Raw genomic sequence first — 17,042 nt, 5'->3', positions numbered from 1 at the left:
GGGTAAGAGATCAACCTAAGGACTTGTATGCATGCATATAAGCATAACCAATGGACATAAGACACTGGGGGATAGGGGAGGCTAGGGGACTGTCAAGGGCAGGGGGGGAAAAAAGGACACATATGTAATACCCTTTGTAATACTTTAAGCAATAAAAAATAAATAAATAAATAAATTTTTAAAAAAGAAATATATAAATGGCTAACAAGTACATGAAAAGACATTAATAGCATTGGTAATTAGAGAAATGCAAATCAAATTCACAATGAGGTACCATTTCATACCCATTAGAATGGCTGTAATTAAAAAAAGAAAAATAAGTGTTGATAAGGGTACAGAAAAACCCTTCTACATTGCTAAGGGGAATGTAAAATGATTCAGTCACTGTGGAAAAGTTTGGTGGTTCCTCAAAAGTTAAACACAGAATTACCATAAGACCCAACAACTCAACTGTTAGGTATATACCCAAAAGAACTGAAAACAGGCACTCAAAGAAATACATGTATGCACATGCTCACAGCAGCACTATACACAATAGCCAAAAGGTGGAAACAGCTTAAGTGTTCACCAATATATGAATGGACCAATTGTGGTATAAGCATACACTGAATATTGTTCACCAGTAAAAAGGGATGAAGTACTGCCTAGCCAGTTTTGCTCAGTGGATAGAGCATCGAAATCGAAGGGTCCTGGTTTCGATTCCAGTCAAGGGCATGTAACTTGGTTGCAGGCTCCTCCCCGACCCGGGCCCCGGTAGGGGCACATGAAGGAGGCAACCAATCGATGTGTTTCTCTCACCGATGTTTCTCTCTGTCTTTCCCTCTCTCCCACTCTCTCTCTGAAAATCAATGGAAAAATATCCTTGGGTAAGGATGAAAAAAAAGAAAGAAGAATGTCCAAAGCAAGAACTCCGAACCTTTAAAATGTAAAAGAATATATAATATTCTATCACTGAATATCATACAATCCTAAAACTGCTCCTTGGCGTACATTTTTAAAAAATATATATTTCATTGATTTTTACAGTGAGGAAGGGAGAGGGATAGAGAATCAGAAACACTGATGCAAGAGAAATATCAATCAGCTTTGGCACACATTTTTTAGAAAACTAGTATTAATATCAAGTTTTATCTGTCATAAAGGGACTTTTCCTAGATTCACACATGTAACCCAGAGAGTAAATCAGAAACTCATTTAGCATTGCAGGTGACTGAGAAATAGATTAAGATCAGGCAAGGGAGGCACTGTGAGATGGTACACTACATTTTCACATCTAAATTCTGATTTAACTTTATTTTATTTTATTTATTTTCTTGCCTTTGACAATAGTCAATAGGACACTGTTTTACATAATTGTTTTCCCAAGTTAGTTTTCTAGAAAATACACCTGTTCCATCCATGATGGGCACAGATATATAGTATTCCACAAAATAAACACTGTTTCCTAAAGATACCTGGAGGCAACCTAAGATATTGCAACACTCAAACTGCAAAGCCCTAGCCTAATGGCTAGGAGGGAGAGAAACAGTTGATGTTGTCTATATTCTAGTGAAAGATATTTTACTTATACTGAGAAATAAGGCCAGTAGTAACTCCTAAGCTAATGTCCTCTAAAAATCTAGAAGTATTACCTGTATTTGCCTCTTTTTTTTGTTGTTTTCCCATACTTATTTATTTATTTTATTCTAATTTTGTTTTCCCATATTTATTTTTTTTATTTAATTTTGTTTTATTTCTTAAAGTATTACAAAGAGTATTACATATGTCAACTTCCCACCCCCCCCACTTGACATTCCCCCGGCCTCCCCCACACCCCAGTGTTTGTGTCCATTGCTTATTCTTATATGCATGCATACAAATCCTTGGGTTGATCTCTACCACCCCTCCAAACCTCCCCAGGCTTCCCACTGTAGTTTGACAGTCTGCTCAATGCTGCTCTGCCTCTGTATCCATTTTTGTTCATCAGTCTATAATGGTCCTTATTATCCATAAATGAGTGAGATCATGTGGTATTTTTCTCGGCTTCCCAGGCGCCGTCTCCGCCTGTATTTGCCTCTTGTCATAAATGCTAAAGTACAACTCACTTTAAAAACGTAACAGAGACAGAACGAACCAAGATGGCGGCGTAGGTAAAAGCTGGTACTTGCCACCTCCCACAATCACATCAAAATTACAAACTAAAATACAGAACAACCATCATTCAGAACCACCTGAAATCTGGCTGAATGGAAATCTTGCAACTAGAGAAGTAAAGAAGAAAGCACACCGAGACTGGTAGGAGGGGCGGAGGCACAGAACTGCTTGGTCCAACACTCACATTTGGCGTTTTTTTAATCAGGAGGGATATCTCAGCTGCAGAGGCCTCCAATGCGGAACAACGGGTGCCAGCCCCACACCAGACCCCTCAGCCCAGGGTACCAGTGCTGGGAAGAGAAGTACCCATAACTTCGGGCTGTAAAAACCAGCGGAGATTGTGGGTGAGTGACACAGAGGCTACTGGAGTCTCAGGCAGTTCCTCTTAAAGGGTCAGTAAACAAACTTAACACAGTTCCACTCCCTCTGAGCTCCAGTGCTGGGGGGTTTTGGGAGAACCAGGGACATATGAGGAAGAACTACTGGATTGTCTGGAACAAGGGCAGGAACTCAGGGGCTGTATTCTCCCAGACGGGGGTGCTCGGAGGGGTCACTGTTCCTGTGCTGGGACCTCCCCCATTCGCAAAGCTCACTGGCAGCCATATCTGTTTCCATCAGCATATCTCACACTGTTCAATCCACCCTGGTGATTCCCTGAGACCCACCAACTTGCAGCACCACCCAAGCTGTTTGCAGCTGCTTTTCCATATGAATGGTCAGTCCTGGCTCAGGCTTCAGACTTTCCTAAAATCAAACAAGCAGCAGCTGGCGTCACCGTGTCCCAATCTTCAGTAAGAGGCCCAAGACCTGGCACTAGCACCAGCCTGCCTTACTTCACAGCTGGGCCTCACCTGGGCACTTCCTAGCCTGACACAAGTAGCAAACATCTGCAGATCTCTCTGTAGTTCCTGCCAGGTGGCCCCAGAGCCAGTACAATGGCTAGACAACATCAGACCATACTGGATTACAGTTCTACACATCCACAAGTGACACACTCAAGGGGCAGACTCAGTGAGCACCAAAAACCCTACTGAAGCAAGTCCTGCTCCAAGAGGGTGTCTCCTACACAATAGCTCTTCCACTACAGTCACAGCTGGTCCTCAAGAATCAATTGACTTGGAGGTCAACTCCCAGTGATGCCAACAGCAATCAAGGCTCAACTACAAGACTGTACACACAGCCCACACAGGGGCACTCCTAAAGTGCCCAGCTCAGGTAACTGGGGAAGCTGAGCCACTGGACCACATCAAGGCAAATCTACCAATTCCAGGAGACATAATAGCTCTACCTAATACAAAAACAAACACACACAGGGAAGCCACCAAAATGCAGAGACAAAGAAACATGTCACAGATGAAAGAACAAAAGAAATCTCCGGGGGGGGGGGGGGGGCGACTCAAAATGAAATGGAAGCAAGCAAACTACTCAATACAGAGTTCAAGGCTGCTCAAGGATCTTAATGAGAGCTTCAAGGAACTTAGTGAGACTTACAAGAATATTAGTGAGAATGTCACAAACGTGAAAAAGAACCATTTAGAAACTAAGCATACACATGGTTAAACAACCATGTCAAACTCATGGCAGGTGGGCCGCATGCTGTGAGTTTGACATGTTTGAACTGAAATTAATAATTTACAGGGATTCAACAGTAGAGTAGAGGATTCTGAGAATCAAATCAACGATTTGGAATATGAGGAAGCAAAATACACCCAATCAGAAGAGAAAAAAGAATCCAAAAATATGAAGACAGTGTGAGGGGCCTCTGGAACAGCTTCAAGAGTACCAGAAAGAGAAGAGATAGAGCAAGATATTGAAAAGCTATTTGACGAATAATGACAGAAAACTTCCACTATCTGGTAAAAGAAACAGACTTACAAGTCCAGGAAGTGTAGACTCCCAAACAAGAGGAACGCAAAGAGGACCACACCAAGACACATCATAATTAAAATGCCAAGGGCCAAAGACAAAGAGAGAATCTTTTTAAAAGCATGCGAGTGCCCATATGACTGTCAGCTGATTTCTCAACAGAAACTTTGCAGGCCAGAAGGGAGTGGCAAGAAATATTCAAAGTGATGAATAACAAGGACCTACAACCAAGATTACCCTACCCAGCGAAGCTATCATTTAGAATTGAAGGTCAGATAAAGAGCCTCACAGACAAGAAAAAGTTAAAGGGGTTCATTACTACCAAACCAGTATTATATGAAATGTTGAAGGGTATTCTTTAAGAAGAGGAAGAAGAAAATATCAAAAATATAAACAAAAAAATGGCTACAAATACATACCTATCAACAACTAAATCTAAAAATCAAAATAAATGAATAAGATATCTATTTAACAGAATAATCTGGTGAATAAAGTAGAATCAGAGGCATGGAAATGGAACAGACTGACGATTCTCAGAGGGAAGGGGGGTTGGGGTGGGAAGAGATTAAATAAAGATCATATGTGCATGTATGCATTACCTATGGACACAGACAATAGGGTAGTGGAGGTCTGGGGCTGTATGGGAACTGGGTGAAAGGGAGCAATGAGGGGGAAGAGGGGGGACATCTGTAATACTCTCAACAATAAAGATTGAAAAAAAAAAAAAAAGCCCTAACCAGTTTGGCTCAGTGGATAGAGCATTGGCCTAAAGACCCAAGGGTCCCGGGTTCTATTCTGGTCAAGAGCACATACCTCGGTTGCAGGCTCCTTGCCAGCCCAGGCCTGGTCGGGCGCATGCGGGAGGCAACCAATTGACATGTTTCTCTCACATCGATATTTCTCTCTGTCTTTCCCTCTCTCTTCCTCTCTCTCTAAAAAAATCAATGGAAAAATATCCTTGGATGAGAACTAAAAAAAAAAAAAAGAAAGAAAAACATAACAGAGCCCTGGCTGGGTACCTCAATTGGTTAGTGTCATCCCGATATGCCAAGGTTTCAGGTTCAATCTCTGGTCAGGGCACATACAAGAAGCAACCAAGAAATTCACAACAAAGCAACGTTCTTTCTTTCACTCTTTCTAAAATCAATAAACAATTAAAAAGCGTAACAGAGAAAACTGATTGTGCAGGCCAGAAGGAAATTTAAAATGTTTTTTAAAATATATTTTCATTGACTTCAGAGAGAGAGGGAGAGGGAGAGAGAGACAGAGACATCAATGATGAGAGAGAATCACTTATCAGCCACCTCCAGCACAACCCCCACCAGAGATCCAGCCAGCAACCTGCACATGGGCCCCTGACCGGAACAGAACCTGGGACATCCCCCCGGCTTCCGCCAGTCCGCAGGCTGACACTCCATCCCCTGAGCCAAAACAGCCAGGGCTTGGTTACATTACTTAACAATGAACTTAAAATTGGCTAAAATGATATTTTGTTATGTATATTTTACCACAACTTTTTAAAAATCATATGTACACTCTCCTGACTCTTGTTAGTTACCCCTGAAAAAAATATATTAATGTATTAGACTACCTTAAAGGATGAGAAGCCATTAAATTGAATGTGTTTAAATTACAAATGGTTGAAAACTTTTAGTGATTTGAATAGAAACTTTCTAGCCCCTTTAAGGGTAATGTTCACTAGATATTCTCCATCTCTAAAGGGGATATAAGCAAATAAAAAAAGCTTAAATTGCAGTAAGAGAGACTTAAGTTTTGACATAATTCTAACTAGAAAAGTAATTAAACACTATACGATATCATACAAATTTCTGCCCTCAGAGACGCAAGAATAAGCTCTCTTGGAAGGGTTACATGCAATTCTGCAGGAGAAACTGGAATGAACTACAGAAACTCTTAAACCAACTTCCAGTTTTAGAAGTCCAGGTTCTATATTCACAGCCCAATAGTATCACTGCAAGATATTCCACCTACAGAGTGGGGGGAGGTAGAAGAGAGTGGGCGATAAATGGTGATGAAAAGAGACTTGACTTACGGTGGTGAATACACAATATACAGATGATGTATTATAGAATTACACACTTGAAACCTATATAATTTTATTAACCAATGTCACCCCAATAAGTTCAATGAAAACAAATATTCCAGCTATAAAAGGACATACTAATCTACAAGTCATTTCAGTTTGGCTTCAGATACTGTTTTTTCACTACACCATTTATTCATTTTATGCACTCATAAATTGGGAATTGAAAATTGACTACTTTTGTTAGAGGCAATTCCACCCATTTCCAGCAGCATGGCTGCCAGCTCAAATATAAACACTATAAAAATGCTTAAACTGAAATGATACTTGCTTCTAAAATAAATAAAGAGAAATTACATAATGCACACCCAACCTAAGCAAAAAAAAAAAATCTGTGCTTACAGGGTAGAAAATTAATAAGGCCAAAACATTCCATTTAAACCAGTTTTTCAACAGCTTCTTAGAAAGTTGTTACAAACCAAAAAAAAAAAATCTTACTTTGGAAAACAAAAACAGTCTTTCCAACTCATTTTAGGATACTCATGACCTTCATTTAAAAAAAAAAATGTGGTTTTTTTTTTTAATTCTCACCCGAGGGTATGTTTTCCATTGATTTTTTTAGAGAGGACGGGAGAGAAAGAGAGAAACATCCCCAACAGGGGATCAACAGGCAACATGTTTTTTTGTTTGTTTGTTTTTTGTTAATCTTCACTGGAAGGTATTTTTCCATTGATTTTCAGAGAAAGTAGAAGGGGTGGGGAGAGAGAGAAACATCAATGTGAGAGAGCCACATCGATTGGTTGCCTCCACAGGCATTCTGACCAGGGCTGGGGATTGAGCCTGCAACCTGCAACTGAGGTACATGCCCTTGACTAGAATGGAACCCTCAATCCTTTAGTCCAAGTGCCGACGCTCTATTCACTGAGCCAAAATGCTAGGGCAACAGGCACCATTTTTGGTGTATGTGATGACTCTCCAACCGAGACACCCAGCCAGGGCTTAAAATACTTTTTAATTTTCCACATTATTTTTTAACAGTCATCAAACAACTGAATGGTGATTATTTATTACAACCAGAAACAGGCACTTATGAAGTCACAGGAAGGTTAATTATCCTAAACCCAACAGGTTAACTACAGCAGTTTGAGAGCTATTTTACCAACCTGTATTAGGCCATCTCAACAGGTCCCAGTTAGACATTAAATGACACTTAAAAGCAATAAATTTCTAGATTCTAGAGATTTACTTAAACAACAAGTATTTTGACCAAATATGCATCCATGCATGTATTTTTTTTAACTAAATTTTGCTAATTATGACAGGTATTTGTTTAAAACAAAAGTCTAACAAGACAGAGTAAGCCAGGTCAACATAGGAATCAAAAACACAATATTGGATTATTGAGCTAACCGCTTTCATTGGAAAAGAATAACGAGCCTCACTGCTTTCAGTTCACAAATGATTTTTCATTTTATAATCAAAGAAAATAAAAAACATGACTTCTACAACCAAAAAATAATGAGGCTTAAAGCTAAGTTATCACTTAACTGCCTGGATTCCTAAGAAGCTACTAACTTCTAACTGCTTTAAAACCAGAATAATTTTTTTAATGGCTCACTCCTTTGTTCAGAAATGTGTCATACCTTATTTTATACAGAGATAACATCTTATCAGAATATATGCCACTCCGTGTCTTTGAGCCTAATAACTTTTCTAAAAATTCAAATAAAATTTTATCATGCAGCTATGATTTTTGTTGTTGTTTTCTCATCCACACTGGGCCTCATCTTTCACAACACCTAAAAACAAACAATCTTAGTTGTTAAACACACACACACACCTCAAGCATATAAAATTCATTACACTGGTTTTGTAGCCATAGTAATTGTACTAATAAATACTGACTCTAAAGAACTAAAAACTAATTTCTTAGGGCAGGGTTTGACTCACATGGTACGACTCACAAGGGGGTGGGGAGAAATAATGATCCTCCCCTACCAAACTGGCAGCAACAATATGCCAAGTTTCCTACGCTGAACTAGTGTAAACAAGGAAGAAAAAGAGCCCGGTGGGAAAGAAGGCAGGCAAGAGAACAACCCTCCACAAGATAGCTTTATTTCTAAATTTCATCAGTGTAATAATACCTCTTCTCAGTGTTTTCAGTAATCCCTGTCACTCTCTTTAAACACCATAGGTTGGTGTTCAGAAAAGTATTGGAGGTTACAGGCCATGCTTGAGATCACCCTAGATATAGAAGATACAAGTGGTGCTGACAAATGCTTCTTTAATTCTTAAGACTAGCTCCTGCATTCAATGCCTCAGAGTTTTCTAGGCATCTAGAAATTCAATCCCACTCTTGCAATAACAATCAACTTTAAAGCTAAAATAACAGAACTGACCAATGATGCTACACAGGAAAAAAAAAATCACACCATCACCTTTGCAGTCACAACTACAAGGTTCCCATCATTAGTCAGATGAGCATCTTTCCAGATAGGGCCAGATGAGGAATGGGATAAAGGCTAGGCTTACAGCCTCTTTTTTTCTGGCAGTGCCTGAGGCATTTAGTGGGCATGGGATAAAGGGGAGGCTAGTTGTACAAGGGATGCCAAAGGAAACAAGATTCCACATGTCAGGGGACTGCCCAACACAGAGAGCAAAGGGCATTCCATTCCCTGGCTTTTTGACCAAAGAAAGATGAGCTGCTTTACCTAAAATCTTTTCAAAGGAAGGCTAATGGCCTCCCCTTTCTCGATCTCCCTGAGTGAACCCAACCATCCCGCCTCAGAGAACAGGAGGAAGCCTTGCTTATCAAAAACAGCAAGTGCTACATCCAAAGCCAAGAAACACTCCCTGAGTCTCAGTGCCATGGTCTCCTGCCCCAATTCCAGTCTTCTGCAAGGAGACGCCGAGCTACAAACACTTGGTTCCCAGCCTGGGCCAAGTCCTCCGTCTCCCCAAATACCTACCGACCCAGCTCCCAGAACTCCCCATGCCAGCACTCTGGAGCAGAGGGCCCTGGTCCCCTCAAAAGGTGCCCTTCCCCAAGATAAACGCCTTTCCTTCACTTTTCCTAAAGTTTTCCCCAGACACTGCCCCAGGTCTGATACTTCCAGTTCTCCATTAGCCAATCTGCTAGCAGATTTCCCCCGCCCCCCACACACCTCCCTGGCACAACTCTTCCGAAAGTCGTACACACGTACGTACACGTACGTACACACACACAACAACACAACACAACACAACACACCACACCACACACATCTGTTCTTCTCAACTCCTAATTCCCAAGTCTTCCCGTGCCCCAGGTGCCTCCACAGCACCTAGCCCGTCCCCGGCGTTTCCCCTCATCCCCGTCTTCCTCACCCCTAACTCCGCGCGAAGCTCTTTCCCACTCCCCAAATTCAGATTTCCTGTGCTCCTCTCGGCCAACACCAAAGCCCTCGTCCTCCGAGTCTAGCCGCCAGCCTCGAGGCTCCAGTCTTGCCCCTCGCGCCGCGTTCCACGGCCCCTAACACTCCACGGAGCCTCGGGACCCTCCCCACCATCTCTCCGCCCCTCCTGCCTTCCGTGGGCCCCAGCACTCCCCGTGCGTCCTCTGGAACCTGCTCGGCCCCCACATTTCTCCCATGCCCCTAGGGCTCCCCCCCACGCCTTTCCCGCCGCGGAAAGGGGGTGCCCCTCAGAGCCCGCCCGGACCGCCCCGCCGCGGGGCTCGGGTGTCCCTCCCTCCCTCGGGGCCCCGAGGCCGCTGCCAACGCCGGCGCGGCGGCTCACCAGTTGGTCATGTCCAGGAAGAAGGCGCAGCCGGCCGGGTTGAGCTGGAAGCCGAGCAGCCGCTGGAACTCGGAGATGAGCACGTCCTTGTCGGTGGTGCCCAGACAGCTGAACTTCTGCATCAGCTCGGGGTCCAGGTCCACGTCCATGCCCTCCATGTCTGGGGCCGAACAGCGCTCCCCGCCTCCTCGCGCCGAGCCGCCGCCGCGCCTTCGGGCCCGGGGACCAGGGGGGCCGCTGCTGCCGGCGCCGCCCGCTCCTCTGAGTAGGCCCCGGGCCTCTCACCGCCTCATACGGGTAAACTCACTCAGCACTCGCGCGCTCCCCCCCTCCCACCCCCCCCTAGCCGCCGCCTCCGTCGCCGCCGCCTCTCGCTTCTCCGCCGCCTCCGCCTCCACCCGCGCCGCGCCCACTGCGCAAGCGTCGCCCGCCTAGGCCCCGCCCCTTCCTCCCCGGAAGCCCGCCCCTCAGTGGCGTCACAACCCCGTGACGTCCCCCGCGTGACCTCACCGCGGTGAAGCGAGAGGGCGGGAAGGAAGGAGGAAAGGCCCCGCCCAGCGGCGGGGGGGCGGGGGGTCACTCCTGGCCTGACCTTCGCCTCGCCCCGCCCCATCCTCAAGGGGCGGAGTGGAAGCCCGGGGCTGGGGGAGAAGCTTCCAGCCCTTCGCTTAGGACAGCTCCGCCATTTTGGAGGTGAGGGAACTTCTTCAGAAAGTTCCGGGAAGAGCAGAGACGATGGCAAGGTCAAGAACCGGGGAGTAGCCGGGGCCCAGTCCTGCCAGCCAGGAGTTTGCCTTTCGCGTTGAAGGACTTGTTTGCATAAGTTACAGAGCTGCTGTCCCAGAGGGAGTCTGCTGTCAGCCCCTGGTGCCCGGCCCCTCGGTGGTATTGCTACAGCGGGTCCGTGCAGTTTCCGTTATGCAATGGCCCTGGCTAGTCTGGGGAAGTACAGGAGGCCTTGGTGTAAACGTCAATCACAGGTCCAAACAAACCACACATAATCGGTCAAGACCAAACCTCTAAAATAAAGATTAAGTCACGAGGATTTGGAATGCCTTGTTCTGTTTTTAAAATAGAAGCGAAAATAAATTAAAATAAAATAAAATAGATACTATACTGTATGTGGTACACCTACCTGGTCAAGGCCCCGATTCAAGATCAAAGAATGAGAAAAGAAACAGGAACCATCTCGTCTAGCCCCTTACATTCCTTCATTCAGGAAGTGCTTTTGAACAATATTTGCCCCACACTCTGCTACAGTCAAGGGAGGGAAATGGTGAGGAGGAAATGGTCTCCTGCCTTCAGGTAGCTCTCTGTTTTACAAATAAGGAAAATGAGATCCAAAAGCGTATATGCCTTGTCCAAAAATACAGAGCAGCAAACCTAGATCCCAGCTTTCAGATTCCTAATGGAGTATGTTTCCAACAGCAGACAGAACTAGAATGACCAGTAGTGTCTAGGGTGCTAGGAGGTTTTGGAAAGGGAAAGCATTCTACCTCCCGTCCCACTACCAAATAAGAGTAAAACATAATGGCTCTAAAAGCCTGGGTCCTGGGGTCACACACATTGGAGATTCAAGTTCTCGTTTTGCCAATTATTGGTAAAGTCGGTCAATCCAACTTTCTCCAGTGACTTTTCCCCTCCAATGTGAATGTCTTACAGGAAACACACCTTACAGTAAGGATATTACAAACTCATACCATACAGTCATTATAAACATTCTGTAAGAAACTGTTCTTGGGCCTCAGAGATCTGTGTGGAAGCTTAGGGCCTAATTTTTGGGTGACCACAATGTTGAAATATTTCACTAATATTAAGGAAAGTTCAGTCTCCCTCAGAAGTGAGCACGTATTGTCCCAATCTTATGGATGATGGAATGGGGACAGAGAAAGATTTAAAAATCACAATATTAGAGCTGAAAAGAACTGATACTTTCTAGTCCCGTGCTCAGCAAACTGCGGCTTGCGAGCCACATGCGGTTCTTTGGCCCCTTGAGTATGGCTCTTCCTAAGCCTTAGGAGTACCCTAATTAAGTTAATAACAATGTACCTACCTATATAGTTTACATTGAAAAAATTTGGCTCTCAAAAGAAATTTCAGTCGTTGTACTGTTGATATTTGGCTCTGTTGACTAATATGTTTGCCGACCACTGGTCTAGTTCAACCTCCCCATTTTGCAAATGAAATTGAAACCAAGAGTAGGGAATTGATTTACCCAAGATACCACAGCTAGTCAGGGGTCTTCAAACTTCTAGTCTAGCTCCCCTCCCACTATACCCTGCTACAGTTCCCTTTATAGTTTGAGTTCAATTTGGCCTTACATACAAAATAATCAGAAATTTTGACCCAAGAACTGATTTTATGCTAGACCATAGACTTTCTAGGAAGCATTTTAACTTGCAACATCCATGGACTAAAGCTGGATTGACCAAAGATCCAAAAGAAAATGTTATTGGAACCTGAGAACCCAAGAAAAACTAAAAACTCTTGGCCAATTACTTGGGTCTTAACTCACACCTGAACAGCCCACATAATGCAAAGAGATCCTTGCAAATAAGAGACCCAAATGGCTAAGAACTGCAGTTCATGATGGGCATTATCTCAAAGGAGTGCAACTACTCTTCAAGTGAATTCTAAAACTTTGTGGGGACATTTTTGGTTCTCATGCACAATAAAGAACTGTCCCATTCCTAACCACTGTGCAGAAACAATGGCCAAGGTGGCTGGCACATTAGATATGAAGGAAGAACCACCACCACCTCCATCCCCATGGGAAGGTTCTCTTGTGGGGATGGGATATGAAATGGACAAAATGAGGTGTTACCTAATCAGGAGACTCCTAGAAATGTGAATTTCCACTTGAGTCTGAGGAGATATTAACACCTACATTTCTACCCTGATAGCTTTGTTTTGTGTTTGTTATGAAGAGAGCCTGGAGAGGACTGATTGAGAGGCAAAGGGACAAATTGCTGAACACCACTCTAAAGAAGGAAAGCTGACAGCAGTATGCCAACAGGGCTTCTAGGGACCAGCTCAGAAATGTCAGGGCTATGTTTGGATATGTCACTGCCTGGTTTATGCCCAAGACCAGCCAGTTTCTTTCTGAATTTCTTAGGCTGGTGATCTTGTGTAAAAAAAAAATAATTAAACTAATTCCAGATCCCAAGACCAGGTCAGTTTCAGGGGTTCATAAAAGAGTTAAGCCAGCCTATCATTCAGCAGTGCCGTCAGTATCTGTGTAGGCACCGAGGGTGAGGGCTCCTGGATCTCCATGTCCTACTCCACCAGTGTCCAGGGGCCTGGCTGTGGGGTTGGCCGGGGGTCTGGCAGGCATACGGGGCATCCAGAGTGAGAAGGAGACTATTCAATGACTCAGTGACCACCTGGCCTACCTGGAGAGGGTGAGAAGCTGGAAGCTGATAATCAGAGACTGGAGAGCAAAATCTGGGAACCCCTGGAGAAGAAGGAACCCCAGGTCAGAGATTGGAGCATTATTTCAAGACCATGAGGACCCGATGGCTCAGATCTTTGCAAGTTCTGTGGACATCATTCTGCAGATTGACAATATTCATCTTCCTGCTGATGACTTCAGAGTCAAAAATGAGACAGAGCTGGCCATGTGCCTGTCTGTGGACAGTAGTATCAGTGGGCTCTGAAAGGTCATTGATGACACCTCAGTCACTCGGCTGCAGCTGGTGACAGAGAGCAAGGCTCTCAAGGAGGAGGTGCTTTTAGTGAAGAAGAACCACGAGGAGGAAGTAAATGACCTACAAAACCAGATCGCCAACTCTGGGTTAACCATGGAGTTGGGTGCCCCCACATCCTCAGCAAGATCATGGCAGACATCCGGGCCCAGTGTGGTGAGCTGGCTCAGAAGAACCAAGAGGAGCTACTAGACAAATACTGGTCCCACCAGGTTGAGGAGAGCACCACTGTGGTCGCCTCGCAGACTGCAGAGACAGGAGCTGCTGAGATGACACTCACGGAGCTGAACCGTATGGCTCAGTCCTCGGAGATTAGCCTGGACTTGATGAGAAATCCAAAGGCCAGCTTGGTGAGCAGCCTGAGGGAGGTGGAGACACACTCTGCCACACAGATGGAATAGCTCAGTGGGATCCCGCTGCTCTGGGAGTCAGAGCAGGCCCAGACCCAGGCAGAAGGGCAGCGCCAAGCCCAGGAGTAGGAGGCCCTGCTAAACTCAAGGTCAACCTGGAGGTTGAGAGCAACACTTCTGCCGCCTGCTGGTAGAAGGGGAGGACTTCAATCTTGGTGATGCCCTGGACCACAGCCACTCCATACAATCCATCCAAAAGACTACCACCCACAGGACTGTGGACAGCAAAGTGGTATCTGAGGTGAAGGACACCGAAGTTCTGAGGCATTAAAGTCAGCAGAAGTGGGACACCCCCTGGGGGGTTAGGAGGCCAGTAAAAAGTTCAGATATCGTTGTGGGAAAAAAAGTAGAATGTAAAATTAGTATACTGTATGTATCTAACTATATAACAAGAGGTTGGAAATACTAATAATTAAAATTATTAATACTTTTAATTTTTTATACTTTTCTATATTTAAAGAAATAAATAGATCAACTTTATTTTCTTTTTTAAAAATATGTTTTTATTGATTTTAGAGAGAGAGGAAGAGAGAAGGAGAAAGAGAGAGAGAGAGAGAGAGAGAGAGAGAGAGAGAGAAATATCCATGTGAGAGAGAAATGTTGATTGGTTGCTTCCCACATGCACCTGGACTGGGAACCGAACCAGAAACCTCCTGATGCACAGGACAAAGTTCAACCAATTGAGCCACACCAGCTGGGATACAATATATTTTTAAATGATAAAAGATATGACAAAAATAGTGTTACATGTGATCCAGATAAGAGAGAATCACCAACAAGTGCAAGAGACATCTGGAAGGATATACTCCATGGTATTATCAATGACAGTCTCTGAGTATGGGAAATCATGAATATTTTTACATTTTTATCAGTATTTTCAGATTTTTTTTTTGCTTTTATTTTATTTTATTTTTTTTTATTGCTTAAAGTATTACAAAGAGTATTACATATGTATCCATTTTATCCCCCCGCTCTAGACAGTCCCCTAGCTTCCCCTATCCCCCAGTGTCTTATGTCCATTGGTTATGCTTATATGCATGCATACAAGTCCTTTAGTTGATCTCTTACCCCCCTACCTCCTGCCCCCCAACCCTCCCCGGCCTTCCCGCTGCAGTTTGACAATCTGTTTGAGGCAGCTCTGCCTCTGTATCTATTATTGTTCAAAAGTTTATAATGGTCTCTATTGTCCATGAATGAGTGAGATCATGTGGTACTTTTCCTTCATTGACTGGCTTATTTCACTTAGCATAATGCTCTCCAGTTCCATCCATGACGTTGCAAATGGTAAGAGTTCCTTCCTTTTTACAGCAGCATAGTATTCCATCGTGTAGATGTACCACAGTTTTCTAATCCATTCATCTACTGATGGGCACTTAGGCTGTTTCCAGATCTTAGCTATGGTGAATTGTGCTGCTATGAACATAGGGGTGCATATATCCTTTCTGATTGGTGTTTCTGGTTTCTTGGGATATATTCCTAGAAGTGGGATCACAGGGTCAAATGGGAGTTCCATTTTCAGTTTTTTAAGGAAACTCCATACTGTCTTCCATAGTGGCTGCACCAGTCTGCATTCCCACCAGCAGTGCACAAGTGTTCCTTTTTCTCCACATCCTCTCCAGCACTTGTCGTTTGTTGATTTGTTGATGATAGCCAGTCTGACAGGTGTGAGGTGGTACCTCATTGCTGTTTTGATTTGCATCTCTCGGATGATTAGTGACTTTGAGCATGTTTTCATATGTCTCTTGGCTTTCTGAATGTCCTCTTTTGAAAGGTGTCTATTTAGGTCCTTTGCCCATTTTTTGATTGGATTGTTTATCTTCCTTTTGTTAAGTTGTATGAGTTCCTTATAAATTTTGGAGATTAGGCCCTTATCAGATATGTCATTGGCAAATATGTTTTCCCACACAGTGGGTTTTCTTGTTGTTTTGTTGATGGTTTCTTTTGCTGTGCAGAAGCTTTTTATTTTGATGTAGTCCCATTTGTTGATTTTTTCTTTAGTTTCAAGTGCCCTAGGAGCTGTATCAGTGAAGAAATTGCTTCGGCATATGTCTGAGATTTTGTTGCCTTTGGATTCTTCTAGAATTTTTATGGTTTCCTGTCGTACATTTAAGTCCTTTATCCATTTTGAGTTTATTTTTGTGTATGGTGTAAGTTGGTGGTCTAGTTTCATTTTCTTGCATATATCTGTCCAATTTTCCCAACACCATTTATTGAAGAGACTATCTTGGCTCCATTGTATGTTCTTGCCTCCTTTGTCAAATATTAATTGAGCATATTGGTTCGGGCCGATTTCTGGGCACTCTATTCTATTCCATTGATCTATATGCCTATTCTTGTGCCAGTACCAGGCAGTTTTGAGAACAGTGGCTTTGTAATACAACTTGATATCTGGTATTGAGATCCCACCTACTTTGTTCTTTTTCAGGATTGCTGCAGCTATTCGGGGTCTTTTTTTATTCCAGATGAATTTTTGGAAAGTTCGTTCTAGATCTCTGAAGTATGCCGTTGGTATTTTAATGGGAAGTGCGTTGAATTTATAGATTGCTTTGGGTAGTATGGACATTTTAATGATGTTGATTCTACCAATCCATGAACACGGTATGTTCTTCCATCTGTTTATGTCTTCCTCTATATCTTTTTTCAACGTCCTGTAGTTTTCTGAGTAGAGGTCTTTTACCTCTTTAGTTAAGTTTATTCCTAGGTAGCTTAATTTTTTTGGTGCAATGGTAAACGGGATTGTTTTTATAATCTCTCTTTCTGAAAGTTCACTATTGGTGTATAGAAATGCCTCAGATTTCTTGGGGTTAATTTTGTATCCTGCTACATTGCCAAATTCATGTATTAAGTCTAGTAGTTTTTTGATGGAGTCTCTAGGGTTTTGTATGTATAATATCATGTCGTCTGCAAATAAGGACAGTTTTACTTCCTCTTTTCCAATTTGGATGCCTTTTATTTCTTCTTCTTGCCGAATTGCAATGGCTAACACTTCCAATACTATGTTGAACAGGAGTGGTGAGAGGGGGCATCCCTGTCTTGTTCCTGTTCTTAGGGGAAATGGTGTTAGTTTTTGTCCATTGAGTATGATGTTGGCTGTGGGCCTGTCATATA

The 17,042-nt window shown here is 43.5% G+C and overlaps 1 protein-coding gene and 1 pseudogene across 1 annotated transcript in view; one reads left to right on the top strand and one right to left on the bottom strand.

Annotated features, from left to right (window-relative positions):
- Nucleotides 1–10,163, bottom strand: part of ILRUN (inflammation and lipid regulator with UBA-like and NBR1-like domains) — a 104,898-nt gene extending 94,735 nt beyond the window's left edge. The window contains exon 1 of the mRNA XM_059701939.1: nt 9,821–10,163. Coding sequence (XP_059557922.1) covers nt 9,821–9,978 — 158 coding nt within the window. The 5' untranslated portion in view covers nt 9,979–10,163. The remainder of the gene's footprint in view (nt 1–9,820) is intronic.
- On the top strand, nt 9,977–14,280 carry LOC132237637 (keratin, type I cytoskeletal 18-like; annotated as a pseudogene).
- Nucleotides 14,281–17,042: the final 2,762 nt, after the last annotated feature.

This window comes from Myotis daubentonii, chromosome 6 (genome assembly GCF_963259705.1).
Source record: "Myotis daubentonii chromosome 6, mMyoDau2.1, whole genome shotgun sequence".
Taxonomy (NCBI): Eukaryota; Metazoa; Chordata; class Mammalia; order Chiroptera; family Vespertilionidae; genus Myotis; species Myotis daubentonii.
The sequence above is the reverse complement of the archived record's forward strand: the minus strand, read 5'-3'. Positions and strand labels throughout refer to the sequence as shown.